General features: G+C 48.3%; 6 protein-coding genes across 6 annotated transcripts; 2 read left to right on the top strand and 4 right to left on the bottom strand.

The window, feature by feature from the left end:
• Positions 1-1,248: 1,248 nt before the first annotated feature.
• Positions 1,249-2,398, bottom strand: UREG_00938 (uncharacterized protein; the record flags this gene model as incomplete). Its single annotated transcript, XM_002541377.1, has 3 exons — positions 1,249-2,073; positions 2,136-2,299; positions 2,362-2,398. 3 exons carry the CDS (start codon positions 2,396-2,398, stop codon positions 1,249-1,251), a joined length of 1,026 nt encoding a protein of 341 aa, XP_002541423.1.
• Positions 2,399-3,538: 1,140 nt separating this feature from the next.
• UREG_00937 (uncharacterized protein) lies at positions 3,539-3,968 on the bottom strand (the record flags this gene model as incomplete). Its single annotated transcript, XM_002541376.1, has 2 exons — positions 3,539-3,866; positions 3,925-3,968. The coding sequence occupies 2 exons, from the start codon at positions 3,966-3,968 to the stop codon at positions 3,539-3,541; spliced, it is 372 nt and encodes a 123-aa protein (XP_002541422.1).
• Positions 3,969-4,324: 356 nt separating this feature from the next.
• On the top strand, positions 4,325-6,536 carry UREG_00936 (TBC1 domain family member 22A; the record flags this gene model as incomplete). Its single annotated transcript, XM_002541375.1, has 7 exons — positions 4,325-4,366; positions 4,547-4,556; positions 4,690-4,726; positions 4,789-5,228; positions 5,387-6,201; positions 6,248-6,340; positions 6,390-6,536. 7 exons carry the CDS (start codon positions 4,325-4,327, stop codon positions 6,534-6,536), a joined length of 1,584 nt encoding a protein of 527 aa, XP_002541421.1.
• A 110-nt stretch (positions 6,537-6,646) lies between these two features.
• Positions 6,647-7,853, bottom strand: UREG_00935 (dimethyladenosine transferase; the record flags this gene model as incomplete). The annotated part of the gene is made up of 4 exons (XM_002541374.1): positions 6,647-6,685; positions 6,723-7,325; positions 7,382-7,603; positions 7,668-7,853. The coding sequence occupies 4 exons, from the start codon at positions 7,851-7,853 to the stop codon at positions 6,647-6,649; spliced, it is 1,050 nt and encodes a 349-aa protein (XP_002541420.1).
• A 287-nt stretch (positions 7,854-8,140) lies between these two features.
• On the top strand, positions 8,141-11,152 carry UREG_00934 (uncharacterized protein; the record flags this gene model as incomplete). The annotated part of the gene is made up of 3 exons (XM_002541373.1): positions 8,141-8,530; positions 8,711-10,939; positions 11,009-11,152. The coding sequence occupies 3 exons, from the start codon at positions 8,141-8,143 to the stop codon at positions 11,150-11,152; spliced, it is 2,763 nt and encodes a 920-aa protein (XP_002541419.1).
• A 557-nt stretch (positions 11,153-11,709) lies between these two features.
• UREG_00933 (uncharacterized protein) lies at positions 11,710-16,984 on the bottom strand (the record flags this gene model as incomplete). Its single annotated transcript, XM_002541372.1, has 10 exons — positions 11,710-12,362; positions 12,429-12,534; positions 12,613-12,887; positions 12,972-13,218; positions 13,655-13,704; positions 13,767-13,928; positions 13,987-15,006; positions 15,077-15,482; positions 15,542-16,855; positions 16,928-16,984. 10 exons carry the CDS (start codon positions 16,982-16,984, stop codon positions 11,710-11,712), a joined length of 4,290 nt encoding a protein of 1,429 aa, XP_002541418.1.
• Positions 16,985-18,263: the final 1,279 nt, after the last annotated feature.

The following is an 18,263-nucleotide window of genomic DNA, read 5'->3' as shown; positions in this document are numbered from 1 at the left end:
CAGCTCCCTAACAAGCGCATCTCTTGTGAATCCGGGCGTTTGGTGTCGTCTTTCGCTGCGTGGCTACGACACGAAAACCCGGGGTCTTGAATTGCAACTTGGATTTGCCATTTCTCTGTTTTTTCTTTACGCTTTATAGTACTTCGGCAAGCCCTATTTTCTCAATAAGTCCTTCTATCTCGATCCTTTAGTCGAACCTTGGGCCTTGTTTTATTTAATTGAGGACATTGATTAGGGACATTCGATTTGTGTGAATATCAGATAGCTTTGAGACATCTAACCTGGCCTCTTACTATGATGTACTCCTTGCTGCACGTCAGTACGTGGCATGGTCTTAGATAGTTGACTCTTGACATAGCACGAGTCAATCTGCAGATCTTTGGATAAATAGCATTCTTGGGAGTTACCATAGTTAATAATTACACTCGACAGAAAGCAATTGAATAACACATTAAAAGGAGTGAAACCACAATAGAAGGCAAAATGTTATGGAAAATATGGTCTTTTCTGCACCAACTTCTCATGTTTTCTTCGCAATACAGTTAACAGGCAAAAACGAGAAACAACCCCAGAGCATCTGAGCCTCCCATCAGCCTGAATAAAGGAAAAAAAGCATACATTGTTTGTATTATCAGTGAAACTTCCTAAGCAAAGGGCGACAAAAAGCAAACTCAACGCACCAAAACATCATACCCCCTCGAACACCCGGAAAATTGAATTGCACGTTGGCTGGAAGATAGGTGATTCTGCTGAAAAAGGCAATACTGACAGTTCAACAGAGTTAACCACGGGCATAAGGGTGAAACCCCCGATGCGCACCCCGCCCACCACCGCGGTAATTAGCACCAGGCTTTCCGGCATTCCGTGGTCCGGTGGGAGCATTGGCCGGAGGAGCACTTTGTGGCTGTGGAGTAGTAACCTTTTGCGGCTGCTTTGTTGCCAGTCCCGGGCTTGGGGACATTGCACTGGGTCCCGTTGGTGTTCCGCGCCCCATTGCAGCCTGAGGACCCGTTGGGATGTTGGGCTGCTCCTCGTAGTTGTTGTCCCAGTTTCCAGGACTGCCTTGCTGATATCCGCTGTAATTGCGTGGATCGAGTGGTCGACGAGCCTGTTGTTGTTCGTATTTCTGCTGTTCGAATGCAAGCTGTTCGTGGCGTTGTACCCTGGGCCCCCCCGTGGTTCCGCTAAAATTGCGACTGCTGCTGCTCTCAGCTCCCCCCATTCACCCGGTCGCTGGTCATGCTTGATTCATATCGCAGTTCCCACGGTCATCTGATGGCATACAAGTTCAGTAACCCGGGTTCCGCCTGGGGGTTGATTTTGCAGCTGCTGCATTTGCTGTAATTGTTGCATCTGTTGCATCTGCTGCATTTGTTGCATCATCATGGGATTCATCATGCCTTGCATTCCTTGCGAAACTGCGGCCTGGGCTGGCTGGTTCATCGCTGCTCCTTGCGGCTGGGCTCCCGCCATAGGGTTCATTTGCTGCATTTGTTTCAACTGTTGCATTTGCTGCATCATTGCGGGATTCATACCACCCATCGCTGGGGCACCAACCATTCCTTGGCCTTGGGCCGCAGCAACCGCCATTTGTTGTTGCATCATGGCAAAATATTGTTGCATGCGTTGCCAATATTGCGCCATCATCTGGGGCGTCATAGTGTTCGCGACGTTTGCCTGGCCTTGCCCACCTTGCTGTGCAGCATCCATCGAGCCCGATTTGTCGTCCTTGAATCTTTCATTTTGGAACCCTCGTCCGCGCAATCTACGATCTTCTTCTTCTCTCATGTTACCCCGAGGCTGCGCCTTTTTCACTTCAATCGGCTTGCCAAGGATTTCTAGTGGTTGTGAAAGACAAGCTTCAACAGCAGCTTCACTGTCAAAGGTTACGAATCCAAAACCTCGAGGGCGCCCTGTATCCTTATCGATCATGAGGGTCGCATCCACGACCCGTCCAAATTGCATGAAAAATTTCTTGAAGTCTTGTTCAGTTGCGTCTTGACTAACTCCCCCGACGAAGATTTTACTCGTCCGTTCCTGTTCATCTCGAGGTATAGCCCGCTTAGGATCAATCTAATATTGATATTAGCTTTGGGATTCTCGAATATAGAGAATCCTGAAAGATCATGACTTACTATCTTGCCATCTAAGTAGTGTTCTTTCACCATTACTGTGTTTACAGTTTTCGCATCCTTGAACGTCAGGAAACCAAAACCCCTTGACCGACCGGTAGCGCCATCACGCATCACAGTGCATTCCTGGACTTCCCCAAATTGTGAAAAATAGTCTTTAAGAGATTCTGAAAGTTCGAGTTAGCCTAGGACTTTAGGCGGCAATAGTCAAAAGAGCCTGCACACGTACGATCAGTCGTCTCCCAATTAAGCCCTCCAATGAACATTTTGCTACGCGAAAGCGATTAGTAAACAGGTATCCTATCAACATTGCATAAAAGAGATTATGAAGAATTAATAGGTATGATCTTGCAGGTGGTCTGGGCATTTTCGAAGGGCAGGGCTCGTGGGCTCATCGGTTAACCGGTGGTATAAGCAAGTTGGTACCGGTTCAACGGCTCCGTCACTCTAAAGACATTCTGATATGCGGTGGGCTGCGGCCGTCGAGCTCTGTGCTAAGCGCTGATTGAACTTATTTCTCGATCATTTTCCATTCTCGGCATGCGTGGCAATCGGTATCCAGCTTGAGGGCGCGGCTAGTGGCTTTACTGCGGAGGCGAACGAAGTTGTTGAGACTCAGATCTCCCAAGGTAATCGAGACTGCACATGTATAGGAATTGGAATTTGGATCTCCGGAGCTCAAAATTGAGACAAAATTGATTTTTTGTTTCTGCCCGATCATCCTGCCTGTTTTCTAAGACTCCGAAGCTAGGTAATGTTCGATTGTCCATATTGAAAAGAGCCGAAGTACCTGAACTCCTTGCTCTGATCTATCAAGGTATATCGACAGGAGTTATATAGTATCTGTTGTACCATAGTCGCTTTCAAAGCGGATCGCGCAAGACTAATGCCCGTCACTTAAATCATATCGACAACCCGTGCATACAGGGCAATCCCAGTTGACACCAAGTGTTATGCTATCAACTTCGCTTCTCCGAACGCTCCATGTATGACTGCTGATCATCTGCAACCATCCACTACCCTTAATCCACACGCCCGCAGAAAATCCACACAATCGACTAGGCGGCCCCTTTACAGTTGTGATGGAGCTGAATGCGACGCATAAGCCATGCTGGAAGCTGGTCTGCATCTCCAAGTAGGAGGAACCAGAATTGAGGGTAGCAGCCAAGAGTGATAGCGCTAAGAGCCGCGATCAAAACATCATTATTTGTTGATGTACGCGAAATCGGCATCACATCGACGAGCCATAGAGATTTTCTGTGTCGAAGGCGAAAGTGATAGAATTGGTTTCAAAGGCTTTGATGGCCATTTCAAGCGATCCCCCAAAAGTTTGTCGTGTAGCCCTTTTGCCCATGCCCAGAACCTTGAAGCCCACAAATAACCAAAGAGGATGTACTTAATAGAACTTACCCATCTTCTTTAATACCAGTCCCTTGGGTTTCTGGTTGTGTGTTCATTAAGCTTGTGCTGTCCACTTGGGCTGCAACGTCAAACTGTGAAATACCATTTTGACCACCTGGCTGCTCATAATTTGCTGCATCTGTAGAGCCTGGCTCATAATTCTCTGTAGTTTGAGCTTGAAATGGTGCTTGAGGTTGTGTTTGAGCTAGCTGTGTCTGTGATAGATTTGCTGTTCCAGGATGTGGCGTCGATGATATGACAGCTGGAACCGGAGTCGGAGCCGGAGCCGAAGCTGGAGGGGCAGCTGGTTGAGTTGTCTCATCAGCATCATACCTGGACAGCATGAAGTCAGTAAAGAACTCAATAGCAACTAGGGGAGGAGATAACGCACAAATCAGCGAAGAGATCTTCCTCAACGTCCTCTGGCTCAGTCATGGTTGAAAGTCAATGGTTGAGAATACCCTAATCAGCTTAGATGTTAGTCCTGCAAGCCAGCAACTGCAGAACCGTTAACACAAGGATAGATTGGTTGCGGATGTGAAGGGAAGAGGATTGAGATGAGGAGGAAGAAAGAAAGATGGAGGCGAGGTTGGCAAAGCAAAGGGCGAGACCTCGAAAAGCTTGGCAGTCACCGCCAGGCACTAAACCCAATTAGTCAACTCGCACCTCCGTCATCGCCGCCAGTCATTCGTGTGGGAAGATGTCCGGCAGCGCTCGTTGGAGAGCTCAATTGAGACCGGGTTTGTTTGCTCAGCAGCTTGGGTTTGTGTTTCGATTCCAGTTGTGAAACAATGGCTAGGAAAGGCCAGCAACAGAAAGGACTGCAGCAGCAGGTATGCGGGGATTTGGCCACACTTGGTAACTCCCGTCGCTAACTTCTATGAATGCAAAGGAGATGGTTCAGGTCGGTCCGTGCCTCATCTTAGCTCGACTAGACTCTGGATTTCGATCATGTTGTTCAGTCAGTTGTCAGGGCTGCTTGCTAATCCCGGTGTGCTGCTCCTTATGTGCAGATCACATCGAGTATGTTGGCCTGCTGGCTCGTTGGCGCGGAAAGCCTTTCTAATTCAACATAGCAGGACAGGGTCTTCATTCTGGAGAAGCCAACCTTCGTCGCAGCGACAGAGCCCTAATAGGATATTTAACCCCAATACAGTAGTAGGAGCGTCCTACTCTCACGCTGATCTACTGAAGTACGTCCATCTTTGCAAGCAGAACTTGAATTACGGACTAACACTGTTGCTTGGGCTGCTAGGACTGTATCGCCACATTCCGGGCCGCACACTCCTTCTAAATCGCCAATACCAACTCGGGGCCATCGGAATGTCAGTGATTCCAACTTAACATCGCCCCGCCAGCCCTATCGTAATTTACTTCCACAAGCAGGAGAAGCCTGGAATTCCAATCACGATCATCATGACCGCGATGATGGCGATAACGATGATGAATTGGCGTATGATGACGACGAAGATGAGTTCGGACTCCCGAGTGTTACAAGCATGCGGAAGTCGAAATTCCATGATTTGCGCCGAACGCGCACCACAGGAAGCAGCCTCGACAACCAAACGGGGAGCTCTACTAATGGCTCTTCAGTGTTAGCACCCGATATTGCTGGTATGCGCCTACGAGCCAACAGTTCGGATATCGCAGAAGAGCGGGGAACTCTTTCCTATCCGAATGCAAAAGCATCGGATGGTAAGATCTTGAGACCGCAATACAAAGAGATATTGAATGGTAAGAGCTTCTCAGAACTACCAGTGGTTCCCTCCTAACAGAGCCACAAGATCCAGCAAATGCCCTTCATTTAATAAACCATTCGCCACCTCCAGCAGGCACTACCTCCAAACAAATAGAGGCACATTCAGCTCGAATAAGTCGAATCAATAAATTCAAGCGCCTCCTTCAATCAAGCACTGTGTCTTTGCCTGAACTCCGAGATCTAGCTTGGTCAGGTATTCCAGAAGAAGTCCGAGCAATGACGTGGCAGCTCCTCCTAGGTTATTTACCAACCAACAGCGATCGTAGGGTTAGCACTTTGGAAAGAAAACGAAAAGAGTATCTGGATGGAGTTCAGCAGGCTTTTGAGCGTAACCATTCTGGCCGAGACGACTCGTCCTCAAACCCAGCTCCCGGAACCGGTCGTGGCTTGGACGAAGCGATATGGCACCAAATCAGCATTGATATACCGCGAACAAACCCACACATTCCGTTGTATGGCTTTGAAGCTACGCAGCGTTGCCTGGAGAGAATTTTATATGTGTGGGCTATTCGGCATCCTGCTAGTGGATATGTTCAAGGTATAAACGATCTCGTTACACCATTCTGGCAGGTGTTCCTGAGTTCGTATGTGACGAATTTTGATATCGAGGAGGGCATGGACCCCGGACAGTTGCCGAAACAGGTCCTCAACGCAGTTGAGGCCGATTCCTTTTGGTGCTTGACAAAACTCCTAGATGGCATCCAGGACAACTACATATATGCTCAACCAGGAATCCATCGCCAGGTAAATGCGTTGCACGATCTTACAAGGCGCATTGATGCAACACTCGCAAAACATCTGGAAAACGAGGGCATCGAATTTATGCAATTCAGTTTTCGATGGATGAATTGCTTACTGATGCGAGAGATTAGCATCAAAAATACCATCAGAATGTGGGATACATACATGGTAAGGAATCGCAAGGCATTTGCGTGATTTAGCTAATTCCCTTTAGGCCGAGGAACAAGGATTTTCTCGCTTCCACCTTTACGTGTGTGCCGCATTTTTGGTAAAATGGTCTGATCAGTTGCTCAAAATGGATTTCCAGGTTCGTCATCCGATCATATAGTCACCGCAGTTGGTTAATTGGTGTGTAGGAAATCATGATGTTTTTGCAAGCATTGCCGACGCGCGAATGGACGGAAAAAGATATCGAACTCCTTTTAAGCGAAGCATTTATCTGGCAGAGTCTTTTCCAGGATTCCAGTGCCCACCTCCGGTCTGGCACAGTGAGTTCCGGGTAAAATGTTTAGAAAGCAAGGACCGGGAGTTTAATCGTGGCGTGGCTATCATTAATGCCGCGGACACAATCAGCTGAAATGGATACCCCTCTGGTTGAATGCCCATAGAAGTTTTAAAAAGTCGCCTTCATCACACATTCTTGCTCGCTTATCTGCGAGCTCCGTATCGTCCTCAAGGACCTGTCTAACCTTTTCGCGAACCAATTTCGCTACTTTTCCCCGTTTTTTGCTGGGTTTTGTCTTGACGGCCTGTGATGCTGGATCATGCTTTTCTTTAAAGAAATCGGGGATTTCGTCATCGTCAACGTCCATCAACTCGTCAAGGTCAGCATCCTCTTGATCGTCGCCCATAACTTCGTCTTCGCCGTCCTCCTCTGGGCCGACCTCGACGGGGATATCGTTTTGAGCGCACCACGTTGTATAGTTGCTTTCTAGCATATTCAAAACACTAGATGTTCCGAGGAAACTTGACCGTAGTGTCTTATTCTTCCTCACGAATGCAACCCGGAGCAAGCCATCCCATTCATCATAGCTAATGTCAGGTCGGGGAACCTTCGGGACGATACGGACAACGCTCGATTCAACGGCGGGGGGCGGCTTGAAATTATTTTTGCCTACTTTCATGATATGATCGATTTTCGCCCACATCTGGGCGTTAACGGATAGCCGACTATAGAGTTTATCCCCAGGTTTTGCAAAGAGTCGCATGGCGAATTCCCGTTGAAACATGAGAATGCAAACTCGGGGAGCGGGCGTGGTTGCAAGGAGTTTAAAGGTTAACGGAGAAGAAATCTAAAAGCCGTTAATTGTGTGGGCTTGAGCGTGCTATTAAGCCAACAAACGTCTACCTGATATGGGGTGTTGCTGATGCAAACATCGAAATATGGTAGATCCGTTTTTATCACATCTCCAAGTAAAACTTCCAGTCGCTTTTGCTCAGGCGTTCCTTGAACGCGCTTTGTAACTTCGGCCGCCATTCGCGGATCTAATTCCACTGCGACGACCTTCTTGGCTTTCTCTAATATCTTGACTGTAAGATTCCCGGAACCAGGACCGACTTCTAGGACGACCTATATGTTGAATATATTTCAGTTAGAATCGGACAGTTGTGAGGAGAATGAATTTAGCCCATACATCGCTTTGCTTCAGATCTGCTTTATCAACTATAGCTTGAGCGACACCTGGATTCTTCAAGACGTGCTGACCGATATCTGTGTTCATACGAAAGATGCTATTTGCAGCGTTCGTTTTGGCGGCGGCGTGCGCATAGGGCCCAGCCTTGCCTGCGCTATTGCGCTTCTTCTGTGGTGCTTTTGGCATACTGTCCAAAGACAACAGCAAAATAAGATTGCATACAAGAGCCACACCTCGTCAAGCAATCTCGTTTATGCGCCCGTGTCTTCTGCGGCTCTCAGAATTTGTGGGAATTTTTGGGCGTATAGGATTACATAATACCTAGATTCGGACATTTATTAATGCGGCGCCGTTAATTTTGCCGCCTTGGCTTAGTCATTGGTCATGGCGGTAAGCCCTGAAATTGAATGCTTGAGCTCAAGCTCGCTGTCGACTCCATTTCTCTTCAGCACGAATTGTACGTCTGGAGCAAGATGGCAGGGCGCAAGGATTTTCTCAGTCAGCCAGCGCCGGAAAACTACGTTGCTGGTCTAGGTCGAGGCGCGACCGGTTTTACAACTCGTTCTGATCTTGGTCCCGCGCGAGAAGGACCTACGCCAGAGCAGATCCAAGAAGCTCTTGCGAAGCGAGCCGCGCTCCTGGGGACAGCACCTCCGACAGCCTATGGCGCTTCTGCTCGAGGCGAAAAAGGTGGTGCAAAGCATAAGGAAGAGGAGGAAGAAGATGATGAAAGGTTCCAGGATCCCGAAAACGAAGTCGGCCTCTTCGCATACGGCCAATACGATCAGGATGATGACGAAGCCGACCAAATCTACCAGCAGATAGACGAGAGGATGGAGAAAAGGCGGAGACTTAGAAGGTTAGTATCCCGTTTTCCTTCGTACCCCGTTTCAAATTGATAGGCCGTTGTTTATCGTGTCTTCCTCAAGATCTTTTTGAGCAGATTACCGACATGATGTCCTTTTCGCCATATCTTTAGGGAAGCCCGAGAACTCCAAGAACGAGAGGAGTATGAACGAAACAACCCCAAAATTCAGCAGCAGTTCGCTGATCTAAAACGTTCGTTGGCGACCGTCACAGATGAGGACTGGGCCAATATTCCTGAAGTTGGAGACCTCACGGGCAAGAACAGGCGCGCGCGACAAAATTTACGCCAAAGATTCTATGCAGTTCCGGATAGTGTGATTGCAAGCGCAAGGGATTCTACCGAGTTCACCACTACAGTTGCGGAAGACGGCACCCAAACGTCGATTCAAACCAGAGAAGGGGCTGACGGCACGATAACCAATTTTGCCGACATCGGTGCTGCAAGGGACAAGGTTCTCCAAGCCAGATTGGATCGAGCGGCGCAGAGCTCAGCCGCTGATGCCGCCTCCGGAAACGCTACCAATATTGACCCCAAGGGGTATTTGACCAGCCTGACAAAGTCTGAAATGAAAGCGGGAGAAGTCGAAATTGGCGATATCAAACGAGTTCGAGTACTCTTAGAGTCTGTTACGAAAACTAACCCTCGACATGCTCCTGGCTGGATTGCTCTTGCGCGATTAGAAGAAGTTGCAGGAAAAATTGTGGCTGCAAGGAATTATATTGCGAAAGGATGCGAGTTGTGTCCAAAAAGTGAAGATGCTTGGTTAGAGAATATCAGATTGAATGACAACCACAATGCAAAAATTATTGCAGCAAATGCAATCAAACATAACGATAATTCGACGCGACTGTGGATTGAAGCAATGAAGCTCGAAACCGAACCCCGCGCGAAAAAGAATGTACTCCGACAAGCCATCCTCCACATTCCTCAATCCGTTGCAATATGGAAAGAAGCTGTGAACCTCGAAGAAGATGTTGCTGATGCCCGTCTCTTACTTACCAAGGCAACTGAAATGATACCGCTATCAGTAGAATTGTGGCTAGCGTTAGCCCGTCTAGAAACGCCCGAGAATGCCCAAAAGGTCTTGAATACTGCACGGAAAGCCGTGCCCACTAGTCATGAAATTTGGATTGCAGCCGCACGACTCCAGGAGCAAATGGGGACAGCAAATAAAGTTAACGTAATGAAAAGAGCGGTTCAAGCACTTGCTCGAGAATCCGCTATGCCAAAACGAGAAGACTGGATCGGAGAAGCCGAGAAATGTGAGGAAGAGGGGGCCGTCCTGACATGCGGTGCGATAATCCGCGAGACCTTAGGCTGGGGCTTGGACGAAGATGATGATAGGAAAGATATCTGGATGGAAGATGCTAGATCAAGTATCGCCAGGGGCAAATATGAAACCGCGCGCGCTATTTACGCTTACGCGCTCAGAGTATTCGTCAACAAAAGGTCCGTATGGCTGGCTGCGGCTGATCTGGAACGTGCGCATGGAACAAAAGAGAGTCTTTGGCAGTTACTTGAAAGAGCAGTTGAGGCTTGTCCACAAAGCGAAGTTTTGTGGATGCAGCTTGCTAAGGAGAAATGGCAGGCTGGGGAAATTGATAATGCAAGACGAGTGCTTGCTAAGGCTTTCAACCAAAACCCTAACAATGAAGATATCTGGCTTGCAGCTGTGAAATTAGAAGCGGATGCTCAACAAACGGATCAAGCTAGGGAGCTCCTCGCTACGGCACGTCGTGAAGCTGGAACTGACCGAGTTTGGATCAAAAGTGTGGCATTTGAGCGCCAGTTGGGAAATACAGAGGCCGCCCTTGATCTCGTTAACCAAGCACTACAATTATATCCAAAAGCTGATAAGCTCTGGATGATGAAAGGTCAAATCTATGAAACAGAGAAAAAGTATCCTCAAGCGCGTGAAGCTTATGGGACTGGCACGAGGGCGTGCCCAAAATCGGTGCCACTCTGGTTGCTTGCGTCCCGGCTTGAAGAGAAACTTGGTGTTGTCGTGAAGTCGCGTTCTATTCTTGATCGCGCTCGACTCGCCGTGCCTAAGAATGCCGAGCTATGGACGGAAAGTGTCCGCATCGAACGACGTGCCAATAACATTGGTCAGGCTAAGATAATAATGGCGAAGGCCCTTCAAGAAGTTCCAACTTCTGGTCTTCTTTGGAGCGAAAGTATTTGGCACCTGGAGCCTCGTACACACCGGAAACCTCGAAGTCTTGAAGCCATCAAAAAGGTGGACAATGACCCCATTCTGTTTTTGACTGTCGCGCGGATCTTCTGGGGGGAACGAAGGTTGGAAAAAGCGATGACGTGGTTTGAGAAGGCAATCGTAGCGGACAGCGATCTGGGAGATGTATGGGCTTGGTACTATAAATTTCTGATGCAACATGGAACAGAGGTAAGTGCCTCTCACCGCTGCCCTGCATTTTGCACAATTTCAACTTGACTAACCGGGCTTACTTTGTAGGAAAAACGGGAAGATGTCATCAACAAATGTATTGCAAGTGAGCCCAAGCATGGGGAGATCTGGCAGACGATTGCAAAAGACCCAGTGAATGCACACAAGTCTACGGAAGAAATTCTCAAGCTCACAGCTGAACATTTAAATTAGACTATCGACCATTTTGTTTGTTAGCATCATTGACAGGGGATTTGGACCCTATGGCGTGGCGTTATGGGGTGCTATGGGTTCTTGGAATGTGTGCTGTTGCGCCCAGTGACCGTTGTACTATTATTTTGAATTGACGGCAAGCCGCGTGGACCTCTGGTTTTATAATACAGAGTACGAGTAGACACAGCCTGTTTTCGAAAGGTTTCATATATGGCCCTCAAATCTTTCTTATCGAACCCTCAGGCGACATATACAAGTTCGTCCCTACAATGAAATTCTCTGAAAAAATAAAAAAACACCTTCGAATGCCGGTAGAATATGTTACAGTAAAGGAAAGTAAGTGGATATAAATATTCGTCTCAAATCCTTTCCAATCAATATCATCAAACAGTAGACGCCCTTCCAGTAAAGGAACCCCAGACCCAAATCCAAACCATCGAAGAATCCATAACCAAAAGCCGGGGGAATGTGGGAAGGAAAACCCCATCCAGTATACGCCAGCAGAATGCGTTACTCACCAACACTATCTTTGAAAATCCAGCCTCAGAGCGAATCTTTCAAGCAGCCATGCTAAGGCACTCGTCAAGGAGAGAGTTCAACTGCTCTCGATCTGCAGCAGTTGCGCCTTGCCAGTCCCAGCCAGCTTCGTCGATATCCATTTCATCCGGTTCAAATGGATCTTCTTGTGTGCCGTCTTCAAGCTCCAGATAACCTTCATGTTCTGCTTCAAGTTCTCCATCCAGGTAACCGTTCATGATCTGATTGACGATTAACGGCATATGACCTAACAGGTTCCCATTCAGATCCAATGTAAATTTGAGATCTTGGACGCCGAGGGCTTGTCTCGTGCTGGCTTCTTTTGCTTCGACAGGCAATAACCCATTCGCAGAATTCTTTACTAACTCTCCACGAGAAAAGGCTAGCTCTTCTTTTTCCAGCTGCTGCCTATATTTTCTCGTCATTGTGCCGTTTATTGTTCCTGAGGGACCATTCGCTCTCGTCTGTGCGAATACGTGCGAGAGAAATTCCTTGATAAAGTTTTCGGTAGCAATCGACATGAACACGGCGCAGGGAAACGAAGCTCCGTTCGTTACAGATTCCTCGTAGCAAATGGGTACCATGCGCGCATGTATTGATTCGGCATCAGGGAATTCACCTATTTCAGAAGCAAGCGGTTGGGCATATCGTTTTCGGATTTCAAGCTCCCAATCTATAATAATAGCAACAATAGTTAGTTCATTCTTCACACCACGACAACCGAGAGAGTAAAACTCACTCGGCGTATTCAGCCCTCCTGCGTTGGCGGGAACTTGATCCGTTATTCGTATCTGCTTCGCTAGGTGGTATTCCTCAAGAGGGTTTGGGATAGCATGAGGGTCCGGCTACAGCACAAAGAAATGTATGTTAGCCTCACTCCCGTAGCCCAGCCCGCACCCTAGCCGCAGTATAGTTTCACTTACTTCCGGAATAGCTTTCAATCTTCTCCTATCTCTCGGTTGTAGCTGCATAACTTCTGTCTTGAGTCGCTGCTCAGCGGCATCACCAGAAGCCGGCTTCGACACCACGGTCGGCTTGTCATTTGCAGAAACCCAGCTGGCAACGCCATGGTCTGGAAGGTCTCTGGTGAGGTTCCCAATTATGGCACAGATGAAGTTGTTATGCAGATGTTCCAGCTTGGGGTCAGCGCATAGGAAGTGGTCAACACGTCTCGAGAATTCATTTTGGTTCAAATGCCCTATAACAAATCGGAAACGTCAGCAAATGCAATAACACAAAATATCACCTCATCTTTTCGGCATCTTTCGCGTTCAGCACATACCTAGAAGGAAAAGTGTTGTGGCTTGCTTGTACGCAACCCAGTTATCCCCAACGGCTATCTTCAATTCCGTGTAGATGGGCTCAAAGTCAAGCCGCGGAACGGATATCAGCGCCTTTGTAGTTTTCTGTGTAGCTGTAGGGGCAGAGATGGCAGGTTTAACAGCAGGGACCGACGTCGACGCAGAGTCCGTCCCTGTCAAAGCCGCCGGGTTAATCTGCATCGCCGAGGTGGACGCGGGGCGCCTGGGCTGCGCGAAGCCAGAGACCACCTAGCTACACCCTCATTTATAGCGGAAGACGCAATAAACCCCCTGTATGATAATGGGATAATAGGTACGGCATGAAACGGCGATGAAAGTCGAGAAGTGTTGATGGAAGTTTTGATGGTTTGGCGGGTGAAGGTTGGACTTTGGTGAGCGACATCAAGCTTGTCGTCTTGGATTGCAGGAATCACAAAGCCTGTATCTAGTTACTTCAACTCCAGGTCCCTACAATTGAGAGATGCGCGAAATATACTATTTTGCAAACGATTATGTCTGGGCTGCTAAAAGAGATTTTGACTACAATTGTAACTAACTAGTTGCATTGCCCATGTTGCTGCCCACATGGGCTTACTCGGGCTCTCTCTATATATCAATGAAGAGCGAGAATATCTTCATTTACGACCCCAAACAGCCTACTTACTTCGTCTATCACGGCCATGATTTCATCTCGCAGCTGGCCTGTAACTAGCACTGTAGGGTGAAGCGGAAATTCTTAGCATGGGTCAAAACAAACGCGCAAAAAAACGACATACCAAATGCATATAACAGGGCATAGTCTTCGTCAGTCGTTAGCCTGGATGTTGTTTGGTCTTTTCGAAAATGATGAAGCCGCGCCAATAGTCTATCTCTCGAGTGGTCGATATCTGGCGGCGTGTCATTAAGTTGATATCCCAACTTCATTGACGATGCCAAAACTTCACAGGATGTCAGTATGCCTTTGAAAGATGGATTGCAAGGCGTATATCCACGTACTTGCAAGTAAATGCGTAATTCTTGCCGAGAGCTGCCTCCTATCCGCCAATGTGTGCCTTAGCATGGCGGCTTCACCCTCTGATGCCGTTAGGTTCTTCATAATTTCAAGGTTCATAGCCTGAAATGCGTCCAGCATGCGGCGTGTGCCTGAAAGGCAAGCCCGATAAGAGGCATCAGGAAACGGCCGCTTCAAGGAAAACTCAGAGTTAGCAGAAATGCGGAGAGTCTCCAGGTGGGCGAGAAAACGCTGGAGCTCGAGCTTTTCTTTAGTGGTGTAGTACGCATTTGCAGAGCCGTCCCGAGTCATCGTGGAAAGAGGATCCCTCTTCCAAATAATACTCATCCGGAGCCATAGCAAGCTCAAACCATCTTTTAGCTTCCTCCGAGCACTTATAGGCCAGATAACTCTCGTGATAAAGATACCCCAGACGATACCAGATGAAACGGCTACAACCCGATGGAGTGCGATATCTGCAACCAAAGGGCTTGCTCCACCCTCATCTTGGCCGTCATCGCTATCCTTTAGTGACAAGGAGTACGAGTAAAGTACCACCAAATTGTATGTCAGCATGATGAAACGGCCCATCGGCCCACGGCCCTGGCCGATGATAATGTAGGCTGTCCATGCAGACATTGTCCAGCCTAAGAAGAGCAGTCCAAAGACGTTTGCACGCGTCACGTACCAAGCTGCCAGCGCGCAAAATGCACCTAGACAAGTACCAAAAAATCGTGCATACCCTGTAGTGTTCGATGCGCCAATGGTCATGGAACAAACAAACATGTATGAGAGCAAACCCCATTCGCCTCGCCAATGAGAATAGATAGGGCGCGTAGAGTGTAAAAAGGAGGGCAAGGCGTAGAGCGCGGCGCCGGCTCCCACTTTGATGGCAAATTTAGTCTCGTCCCGTCGAAATATTGTCAGGCCCTTCCATAACCTAAATCGGAGGCTTCCCTTTGCTTTCAAGGTACTTGACGTAACGGTACCCAGTAGTTTTGGGTTCATCGAAGGGACTGAAACATCTGAAGTGGGTTAGCATTGCATACAGCCTAGATTGAGCGTCATGGTTGCTGGGGCCATTCTGGGGCCTACCAGGGTTGGATATACTATCATCGCCATTGATCCTTCGATGTGACGACCAAGGATTTAGCCATGCCCACGATCGCCCACCGGGCCTTTCTTCTGTTTCCAGCTGCAATTCATCCAGTATATCAAGGAAATCTTTCAATTCTTCGGCGAACTCTTGCAATGAAAAACTGAAATGGCCACAGCTTGCTGCCACTTCCTCAAGATCGGCTTGAACTTCAGCGGACCTGACCTTTATGAAATCTTTCCGCATGTAAATGATATTCAAAGCATCATTTCTAGAGGTTCGATATAAACCCAAAGCACGGTCCAAACTGATCCGGAACTTGTTGTTAATGGCAATTTTGAAAGCCGGCGCAGGACCATATGGGAGCTCGCCGAGAATTTCTCGGAGGGTATAAGCTAATGACCTCTATGGGATGATATCAGTGATTCATCTCATAAAAATGTATCATAATGATTGATGCTTACCATCGATGGTCCAAGATGGAAAATAAACTTCTCGAATATATCGGCCGGAGAATTTGGCTCGATATTCTCGCTAGATTCCATGGGGGAAGCTTGGAGACTGAGACCGTGTGATTGTGGCCCATTGTCTGAACTTTCCATAAAGTATTCACTTGGTGTTACTTGTTCCCGTATTGTTGACACAGGAGAGAATATTGAGGGAAACGCCTCCTCGTTTTGAGATTCCAGATTACCTTCAGACGATGAAGTCGAGCGATTCGGAACGTAGGATTGTTTCAGTAAACCAAACTGAAGTTCAGCGGCGCTTCGGAGACCGCCCGTGTTTTGGGCCAAATCCTGGATACACATGGAAAGTTTCTTCTCGAGATAATATTCATTTGCAGTCCCCATAACATAGTGCTCAAATTTGGCCTCTTTCAGCAATTTATCGATATTTGCAGATGCTGTCTTGTTTCGCTCAGAAGCTTCCAGGAATTCCTTTTGTTCCAATAAATCCTCTGATCCTTCTAAAAACGTTTCTGTGATAATCCGCAACATATCAGAGAGAGAATCAGTCGCTTCTATCAAGGCCTGCCGAAGCTTAGTTCTAGCAGACACCGGATAGACAGCAAAGCACACAGCCCCTGTTGCGAGAGTCCCCATAAGTAGCATTTTCAGGACCTGCGATATTTTGACAAACGAGATATCCCCTCGCTGCACAGCACCTTCTTTCGTCAATACGGTGACGATCGCGAGGGAGGCTAGCGAGCAACCAACGTTCACCAACGGGTCACCCATTTTTTGCTTCACCCACCCGACAAGCCCCAGGCCACCACCACAAAAGACCAAAAGGACAATTGCATGGCCTAGAGGAAGGAGATGAACGGCATCTTCAAAAAAAACAGACACTCCCATGCTCATGACGGATATAAGTGAAGCATATATGAATGCCACAGATGCACACACGAGAGCAAAGAGCATACTTCCCATCGTTCTCGCAGGATGAAAATACACCGTTATCGTTGCAACAGTATGTTTGCCGCCTTGCTGGCCCAGTAACGCGGCTATCGGGGGAACGAACGTCGCGAGCGTCCCGAGCAAATATGCGAGGCTACATTTAAGCACACCCTTGCCCGTCTCGGATGCAAAGAATGCAAAGGCACTAGCTTTCACGGCTTTGGCTCGATTGAGCCATGTATTCTCGGTATTCCGGGACGGGAGGGAGCTCCGTGGCAGTAGCGGAGTTTGGTCATCGGGAGAGTCGAAGATCGTGTGTAGGGCATCCGGGCTTCTAACGCGCCGGCCAGTCCTAGGAACGATAAGGGTAGCATATCGTAGCTAATGGATTCGGATATTCAGGATCAGTTCCTCTGTCTGCGCGCGAAGCTTGACAAGCTCGAGTCCACTCACCTGCGGTCGGCGAAATCGTGGAGGCCACGCAGCTTGAGTTGGGGGCGGCGAGGGCATGGTCGCCCATCAGAGCACAGTTGCCATACCACGTAGAGGGAGATAGCAGTCGCTCGCCACAAGCCAAAAGCCCTTGACTCCCGGTTGTTTACTGGCTGCAACTCCGGTTGTCGCTGCCAAGCGATCAGCTTGAGATGACGTAACAAGCTTTGCCTTAACTAGTTGTGCCAAGGCACTAAATGTAGCTTAACCTTAATTGGAGAGTTAGTCTGTATGCAGTATGGCGTGCTGCGCACCATTAGTCAGCTCACGCGAGTCGAGCGGAAAAGGAGCCAAAAGGGGGCGACGACGAGGATTCAAGCATGAAGCATGGAGGAAATGGAGGATTCGAAAAGAGAAACCCGCAGTCGTTTTTGCGTCTTGTGCTCTCCGCCGGGGATGCTGGGCTTGCAAGCAACAAGCGCTACCTTCATACTCCGCAGTTCTAATGAGAATTTGATACCCGGTATTCTCAAGCTTCAATTCGACGATTCCTTTGATCCATGAATTCCTCAAGTACTGCTTAGTTCCCATTTAGGGAGGTTGTCAATCAAAATCGTGCTCAGCATGGCCAATGCTACTGCAAGCCCATGTCAGGACCCTGAGAAGGAATACCCAGTTTCACTGTCCATGAGTAATGGCTCAGCACTATCGGCCTTACCGGACGGAGGAGATATGAAGGAAATGGGAAATACCTGCATCAGCGGCGACGGAATATCCCGGAGGCACCGCTCTGACTTTTATTGTCCTCGCTCTGATTCTCAGCAATTTCCTTCCCTCTCTCGATATAGTGAATTCACTCCGTTCCCCTACTTTTGCAATCCCAGCAATTGACTATGATTCCAACAAAACCATTGTCGCAACCGCAATCCCCCGAATCACAGACGAATTTCGTGGCCTCGACAAGGTATCATGGTATGGCTCCGCGTTTTTCCCGGCCAACGGTGGTTTCCTGTCATCGTGGGAAAAAGCGTACAAGTACTTCTCCTTGATGTACACCTTCCTTGCCTCTGTCCTCGTCTTTGAGCTAGGGAATCTGATCTGTGGCGTTGCGCCAAACTCTACAGCATTAGAGGCCGCGAAGTCCCCGGTGTCGTTTCGGCCTACATGGCGGATATAAACGCTGCTCTTGCAATCCCGATTTTTGGCGCTGGGCTCGCATTCCTTATCAGCTTACTGGGAAATTGGAAAAGGCTTGATACCAAAGCCGTCAAAGATGTAGGTAGTGCTGTTTGACGGGGTCAATGGCTAAATAGGTGCCTTGATATTGGTCAAAAGAGTAATATCTCACATGCAATAA

This window comes from Uncinocarpus reesii, genomic scaffold, assembly GCF_000003515.1.
Source record: "Uncinocarpus reesii 1704 scaffold_1 genomic scaffold, whole genome shotgun sequence".
Classification (NCBI taxonomy): Eukaryota; Fungi; Ascomycota; class Eurotiomycetes; order Onygenales; family Onygenaceae; genus Uncinocarpus; species Uncinocarpus reesii.
The sequence above is the reverse complement of the archived record's forward strand: the minus strand, read 5'-3'. Positions and strand labels throughout refer to the sequence as shown.